Here is an 8,426-nt window from a genome sequence, read left to right as displayed (position 1 = left end):
ACTGAACAGGTAATTTAACTAGGAGGCAGATGATTGGACAGGTAATTTAATGGGAGGTAGATGATTGGACAGGTGATTTGAAAGGCGATGCAACTAGAGAGAAAGAGTCCTGGGAACCTAAGAATACAATTCTCAGATCTGCTTCCTGCTTCAAAGGAAACTTCAGATCCTTTGTGGAATGCATCGGAATGTATCGTGTGTATGGGAGTGTGTTTAACATGTGTTCCAGTGTTTCCCTGTTCACTAGAGTTGTGTGGGTGAGAGTGTGTTTAACATGTTTCCCTGTTCACTAGAGTTGTGTGGGTGAGAGTGTGTTTGGGGTATGTGTTGTGGGTTGACATGTCACTGTCATTCGTTTCCCTACTCACCCTCCTGGTGTTGTCAAGGACCTTGGGGTCTGGCTGGCCGTAGTTGGGAGGGTTGGCGTGGGGGTCGTACCCCAGACGGGACAACATGGGGGCGATGACGGGCATGTCCCTCAGTACGTCCGCAGGGATCTTGCCCACCCACTTGGATAAGGCCTCCACGTTGACCGGCTTGATCACCTGGTCTGTAGACCTCTCCACCCTGCAGAGAGAGAGAGAAACCACAGTTAGCAAGGGGTTAGCATTGTAGCATGTCCCCCCAAAAGATCATTGACTAGCTAGCATCGTTCAAGGCATCCTTGCTTGAGGTACTGGTACTCACTGATAGTTGGATTAGTGAGAGTAATGAGATGGAAATCTACTTCCTGATGACCTCTAACAAGAGAGGAAGAAAGACTGCTTTTTGGAGGTGATCTAACAGATGAACACACACCAGCATCCTCTAAGGCACTGCTAGTTGAACAACACCAGTGTCATCCACGTTAGATTGTTACCCTCGATAGCATGGTGTTAGCATTGTTAAGGAACGGTTCAACATTATCCCTTGATAGCATAGTGTTAGCATTATTAAGGATAAGGACCAGTTTCAACATTTCCCTTGATAGCATGGTGTTAGCATTCGTTAGGAATGGTTGCAACATTATCCTTGATAGCATAGTTGTTAGCATGGTTAAGGAACTGGTTCAACATTATTCCTTGATGCAATGTTAGATTTAGGACGGTTCAACATTATCCTTGATAGCATGTGTTAGCATTGTTAAGGAACGGTTCAACATTATCCCTGATACCATAGTGTTAGCTTATTAAGGACGCAGTTCAACATTATCCTTGATAAGCAATGGTGTTAGCATTGTTAAGGAACGGTTCAACATTATCCTTGATAGCATTTGTTAGCATTATTAAGGAACGGTTCAACATTATCTCCTTGATAGCATGGTGTTAGCATTATTAAGGAACGGTTCAACATTATCCCTTGATGCATGGTTGTTACATCATTAAGGAACGGTTCAACATTTATCCCTTGATAGCATGGTGTTAGCATTGTTAAGGAACGGTTCAACATTATCCTTGATAGCATAGTGTTAGGCATTATTAAGGACGGTTCAACATTATCCCTTGATAGCATGGTGTTAGCATTATTAAGGAACGGTTTCAAACATTATCCCTTGATAGCATGGTGTTAGCATCTTAAGGAACGGTTCAACATTATCCCTTGATAGCATGGTGTTAGCATTATTAAGGAACGGTTCAACATTATCCCTTGATAGCATAGTGTTAGCATCATTAAGGAACGGTCTAACATTATCCCTTGATAGCATGGTGTTAGCATCATTAAGGAACGGTTCAACATTATCCCTTGATAGCATAGTGTTAGCATTATTAAGCTTGCCCTGGATGGCTCAGTGACCAGCCGCTTTGTCACTGCAGGCAGCTAACTGCAAACTAATTGCGCTCTAACTGGATTATGGACAGAATTAAAGATGGCCCCCGAGCTCTAGCCTCTCTCCAGCTCCAGGCCTCACAGTTTAATGGGCTGAACAAATGTTTGTCTCCCATTGAGATATGGGTCTCTCTTCTCTCTGTATCAGATCACGCCCTGTCCCCATGTCTGTGTCTCCATGCATCACATTTCATGCTGGTTCCTGTACATGAGCCACGGAGACAAGACATTAGGGCAAACATTACCGACCTACACTGAGTGGGTCTGAGCCTGGGTTTTTCTCCAAATGACCACAGATTTAGAGGAGTGATATTAAAAAGATGAATAAACCATTACATCACACTACCTTGGTGAGGGGGGGTGGGGGGGGGGACTGAATGTCTGGATGAAGTTTTGTTTACAGAAAAATCTGAAAGTTGATCATTTACGGGTGACATTAAGTGTGAAGATATTTGATCGTTTATGGATAACTGGGAACAAATGAAGTGTCAAGATGTTGATCATACACCGGCGCTGTGAGAAAAGACCTGCAGCACAAACAACAACACACACACACACACAACACACACAAGAACGACGCACGCACACGCTACATGTACGACCTGTGTTGTTGGAGCAGGCCGAGCTCTAGAGACCACAGCCTGTAACATCTGCTCCTCGTTAGAACAGATCATCGCCATAGCAACAGCAGAGTTCTGTGTTCAGGTGACCTATTCTCTGTATACTGGCACTACTTTTGACAATAGCCCTATCGGTGCATAGGGGGGACACAGAGGTGCTTAGAATGGGGTAGGGAGGGCTAACCACAGCTGGGCCTTTCCATCACTCTGTCTGTGGTGTGTGTGGTGTGTGTGTGTGTGGTGTGGTGTGTGTGTGTGTGTTGTGGTGTTAAAAGATGATCAGGCTGACACCATGTTCTCCCTGCCAGCAGTGGGGAGAATTCATTCAAATCAGCAGGAGAGTGGCAGCTAGCCCCAGCCCCGATTCAAATCAGCAGGAGAGTGGACAGCTATCCCAGCTCGATTCAAATCAGCAGGAGAGTGGACAGCTAGCCCCAGCCTCGATTCAAATCAGCAAGGAGAGTGGACAGCTAGCCCAGCCTCGATTCAAATCAGCAGGAGAGTGGACAGCTAGCCCGCTCGATTCAAATCAGCAGGAGAGTGGAACAGCTAGCCCCAGCTCGATTCAAATCAGCAGGAGAGGTGGACAGCTAGCCAGCCTCGATTCAAATCAGGCAACATGGTACTGTATAGAAAGCTTATATTCTAGGCCCCCAAATGGCACCTTGTTCCCTATGTAGTGCACTACTTTTGACCAGGACCATAGGGCTCGTTCCCTACATAGTGCATTATTTTGACCAGGGACCATAGGGCTCTGTTCCCTACGAGCGCACTACTTTTTGAACAGGACCATAGGGTCTGTTCCCTACATAGTGCACTATCTTTTGACCAGACCATAGGACTCTGTTCCCTACGTAGCACACTACTTTTGACCAGGACCATAGGGCTCTGTTCCCTACGTAGCGCACTACTTTTTGACCAGGACCATAGGGTCTGTTCCTACGTAGCGCACTACTTTTGACCAGGACCATAGGGCTCGTTCCTACGTAGCGCACTACTTTTGACCAGGACCATAGGGCTCTGTTCCCTACATGTGCACTACTTTTGACCAGGCCATAGGGCTCTGTTCCTATGTAGCGCACTACTTTTGACCAGGGCCATAGGGCTCTGTTCCCTACATAGTGCACTACTTTAGGACACAGGACATAGGGTTCTGTTTCCCTACGTAGGCACTACTTTTGACCAGGACATAGGGCTCTGTTCCCCTACATAGTGGCACTACTTTTGACCCATGTAGTGACTACTTTGACCAGGACCATAGGGCTCTGTCTCCTACGTAGCGCACTATTTTAACCAGGGACATAGGGCTCTGTTCCTACGTAGTGCCTACTTTTGACAGGGCGTAGACAGTCTAAAATAGATTCAGGAGAAGGTATCTTTTCTTCTCTTCCTCTTTGTAATTGAGCGTATAAGACAACGTCTGAGGTTCGACTCAATTGACATTCAGCCGTCTGTTGTCGTCGTTCTTTCTACTGTACAGTATGTGTGGGCCGTGGGCTGAATGCTGGTACCGTTTTGTTTTTGATCTTGGCCCACATAGTCTTTATTCTTTACACCGGGGACCTATCAGCAATGAAATCTCTCTCATGGGAAACATAAGTTAACATTGCCAGAGCAAGTGAACTAGATAACAAAAGTGAAATAATACAATACAAAAAAACAGTAACATTACTAACAAAAATTCCAAAAGACATTACAAATGACCTGTGTAAAAAGTTAAAGTATAAAAGGGAAAATAAATAAACAAATATGGGTTGTATTTACTGAGGGAAATGTGTCTCTCTAATGTGGCAGGAGGTCAGGAAGTGCAGCGCTCAGTTTCCACTCATTTTGTGGGCAGTGTGGCACATAGCTGTCTTCTCTGAGAGCCAGGTCTGCCTACGGCAGCTTTTCAATAGTAAGCGTATGCTCACTGAGTCTGTACGTAGTCAAAGCTTTCCCTTAAGTTTGGGTCAGTCACAGTGGTCAGGTATTCTGCATGTGTATCTCTGTTTAGGGCCAAATAACATTCTATTGCTCTGTTGTTTTGTTAATTCTTTCCAATGTGTCAAGTAATTCTTCTTTGTGTTTCTCATGATTTAGTCTTGGGTTCTAATTGGTGCTTTGTCCTGGGCTCTGTGGGGGTGTGTTGTGAACAGAGCCCCAGGACCAGCTTGCTAGGGACTCTTCTCCAGGTTTATTTCTCTGTAGGTGATGGCTTTGTTATGGAAAATTTGGAATCGCTTCATTTTAGGTGGTTGTAGAATTTAACGGCCTCTTTTCTGGATTTTGTAATTAGCGATTTCGGCCTAATTCTGCTCTGCATGCATTATTTGATTCGGTGGTTTTCGTTGTATCTCTCTCTCAATCAGAATGAGTCATGTTTGTTCTCAGAAGCTTGTTTATCAGTTTGTTTTGCTATATAGATATAGCGCCATATTTTCCTCTCCCCCTCGGCCTAAGTTCTCCCCCCGGCCTAAGTTCTCCCATCGGCCTAAGTTCTCCCCTCTTTAGTGGGTGTTTGGACTGCAGTCTTTCTCTTGCTCATTCAGAATACAAATCGTATTGCTCCTTCCTTTATCTCCAGAGATGACCAAAAGCAGTTGTCTATCAATCATTGAGATACAGAGAGAGAGAGGGAGAGACGACATAAGTTATACACACATTCTGAGGAATGCCAGAGAGAGTCTGCTAGGCTAAGCTAGCTAGGTCACAGCTGTAGTTGTCAGCTAGCTAGGTCACAGCTTGTAGTTGTCAGCTAGCTAGGTCACAGCTGTAGTTGTCCAGTAGCTAGGTCACAGCTGTATTGTCAGCTAGCTAGGTCACAGCTGTAGTTGGTCAGCTAGCTAGGTCACAGCTTGTAGTTGTCAGGCTAGTAGGTGAAAAAAAAAAAAAAAAAAACAGCGGTTTGCAGCTAGCTAGCCAGTGGTGTCGCTAGCTAGGTCAAGCTGTGGTTGTCGCTAGCTAGGTCACAGCTGGTTGTCAGTCTAGCTAGGTCACAGCTTGGTTGTCAGCTAGTGTACAGCTGGGTTTTGCCAATCGCTAGGTACCAGCTGGGTTGTCACAGCTAGGTTCACAGTGGGTTGTCACTAGCTAGGTCACAGCTGGGGTTGCCAATGGCTGGTAAGCTGGGGTTGTCAGCTAGCTAGTCACAGTGGGGTTGTCACTAGCTAGCAGTGTTGCAGCTCGGCTAGGTGGCACAGCTGGGGTTGTCAGCTAGCTAGGTACAGCTGGGGTTGTCAACTAGCTAGGTCACAGCTGGGGTTGCACTAGCTAGGTCACAGCTGGGGTTGTCATAGCTAGGTCAAGCTGGGGTTGTCCAGCCTAGCTAGGTCACAGCTGGGGTTGTCAGCTCGCTAGTCACAGCTGGGGTTGTCAGCTAGCTAGGTCACAGCTGGGGTTGTCAGCTAGCTAGGTCACAGCTGTGTTGTCAGCGTAGCTAAGGTCACTGGGGTTGTTCAACTAGCTAGGTCACAGCTGGGGTTGCAACTAGCTAGTCCAGTGGGGTTGCACTACTAGTACAGCTGGGGTTGTCCAACTAGCTAGGTCACAGCTGGGGTTGTCAGCTAGCTAGGTCACAGCTGGGGTTGTCAGCTAGCTAGGTCACACTGGGTTTGTCAGCTTAGTCACAGCTGGGGTTGTCACTAGCTAGGTACAGCTGGGTTGGCAACTAGCTAGGTCACAGCTGTGTCAGTAGCTAGGTACCAGCTGTGTTGTCAGCTAGCTAGGTCACAGCTAGGGGTCTGGTCAGTTAGCTAGGTCACACAGCTGTGTTGGTCAACTAGCTAGGTCACAGCTGGGGTTGTCAGCTAGCTAGGTCAGCTGGGGTTGTCAGGACTAGCTAGGTCACAGCTGGGGTTGGTCATTCTAGCTAGGTCACAGCTGGTTGTAAGCTAGCTAGGTCACAGCTGGGTTGTCAGCTAGCTAGGTCACAGCTGGGTTGTCAGCTAGCTAGGTCAAGCTGGGGTTTGTCAGCTAGCTAGGTCACAGCTGGGTTGTCAGCTAGCTAGGTCCACAGCTGGGGTTGTCACTAGCTGGTCACAGCTGGGGTTGCAGCTAGCTAGGTCACAGCTGGGGTTGCCAGCTAGCTAGGTTAACAGCTGGGGTTGCCACTAGCTAGGTCACAGGCTGGGGTTGTCAGCTACTAGGTCACAGCTGGGTTTCAAGCTAGCTAGGTCCAGTGGGTTGTCAGCTAGCTAGGTCACAGCTGGGGTTGTCACCTGTCACAGCTGTAACCGCGGTCACAGCTGGGGTTGCCACACTAGCTAGCGTACAGCTGTGTGCAACTAGCTAGGTCACAGCTGGGTTGTCAAGCTAGCTAGGTCACAGTGTGGGGTTGTAGCTAGCTAGGGTCACAGCTGTGGGTGCACAAGCTAGGTCCAGCTGGGGTATGTCAGCTAGCTAGGTCAGCAGCTGGGGTTGCCATCGTAGCATAGTCAGCGGTGTTGTCATCTATCAGCTGTAGTGTCAATACTAGTCCTGTGATTGTCCAAGCCTAGCTAAGTCAAGCTGTGTTTCATGCTAGCACTGGGTGTCGTGCTGTCCACAGGGGTTCATTGTAGTCTGCGTTCATCTAGCTAGGTACAGCTGGTGTTGCAGCTAGCTAGTCAAGCTGGTTGTCAGCTAGTTCCGCTGTGTCCAACAGCGGTCGTCCAGCTGTGTCAGCTAGCTAGGGTCACAGCTGGGGTGTCAACTAAGCTAGGTCACAGCTCGGGTTGTCAGGCTAGCTAGTAGCAGCTGGGGTTGTCACGTAGCTAGGTCACAGCTGGGGTTGTCAGCTAGCTAGGTCACGCTGGGGTTGCAACTAGCTAGTAACAGTGGGTGTATAGTCAAGATCTTCAATAGCTACCGCTGTTCCACTAGTCCAAGGCTGGGTTGCCAACTAGCTAGCCACAGTGGGTTGCCAACTAGCTAGGGTCACAGCTCGGGTTGTCAATAGCTAGGTCACAGCTGGGCGTTTCAGCTAGCTAGGTCACAGCTGGGGTTGTCAGCTAGCTAGTACAGCTGGGGTTGTCAGTAGTAGGTCACAGGCTGTGTTGTCAATAGCTAGGTCACAGCTGGGGTTGAAGCTAGCGTAGGCCACAGCTGTGTTGTCAACTACTAGGTGCACAGCTGGGGTTGTCAAGCTGCTATGTCAACAGCTGGGGTTGACCGCTAGTAGGGTCACAGCTGGGTTGAACAGCTAGCCTAGGTCAAGCTGGGTTGACAGCTAGCTAGGTCAAAGGTAGGGAGCTGGTTGTCAGCTAGCTAGGTCAGCAGCTGGGGTGTCAGCTAGCTAGGTACAGCTGTTACAATAGCTGGTCAAGCGGGTTGTTCAACTAGCTTAGGTCACAGCTGGGGTTGTCACACTAGCTAGGTCACAGCTGGGGTGTCAACTAGCTAGGTCACAGCTGGGGTCATGCTACTAACTGTCCAAATGCTAGGGTCACAGCTGGGGTTGCAACTGCGTAGGTCACAGATGGGGTTGTCAACTAGCTAGGTCACCAGCTGGGGGTTGTCAGACTAGCTAGGTCACCAGCTGGGTGTGCAGCTAGCTAGGTCACAAGCTGGGGTGTGTCAGCTAGCTAGGTCACAGCTGGTTGTAACTAGTAGGTCACAGCTTGGGGTTGACAAGCTAGCTAGCACAGCTGTGTTGTCAACTAGCTAGGTCACAGCTGGGTTGTCAGCTAGCAGTAGGTCACAGCTGGGTAGTTGACAGACTATCACGCGTGCAATGCAGTCACAGCTGGGGTGTCAACTAGCTAGGTCAGTGGGTTGGTCACTAGCTAGGTCACAGCTGGGTTGTCAGCAGTAGCCATGTTGAGTTGTCCAGCTGGGGTTGTCAGCTTCGGCCCACACGCCGCCCCCCACACTCCCACCCACCCCACCACTTCTCCATCCCCACACACCCACCCACACGCCACGCCCCACCACCACCCCCCTTTTTCTGTTTTCTCTGATTTTTCTTTAGCTAGGTCACAGCTGGGTTGTCAGCTAGCTAGGTACAAGTGGGTTGCAGCTAGCTAGGTTCCGCTGGGGTTG

General features: G+C 48.6%; 1 protein-coding gene across 1 annotated transcript in view; it reads right to left on the bottom strand.

The window, feature by feature from the left end:
* Window positions 1-269: 269 nt before the first annotated feature.
* LOC112076175 (protein-tyrosine sulfotransferase 1) overlaps window positions 270-8,426 on the bottom strand; it is a 35,569-nt gene continuing 27,412 nt past the window's right edge. The window contains exon 3 of the mRNA XM_024143042.2: window positions 270-567. Coding sequence (XP_023998810.1) covers window positions 270-567 — 298 coding nt within the window. The remainder of the gene's footprint in view (window positions 568-8,426) is intronic.

This window comes from Salvelinus sp. IW2-2015, unplaced genomic scaffold (genome assembly GCF_002910315.2).
Source record: "Salvelinus sp. IW2-2015 unplaced genomic scaffold, ASM291031v2 Un_scaffold3606, whole genome shotgun sequence".
NCBI lineage: Eukaryota > Metazoa > Chordata > Actinopteri > Salmoniformes > Salmonidae > Salvelinus > Salvelinus sp. IW2-2015.
This window is presented reverse-complemented; position numbering and strand designations above follow the sequence as displayed.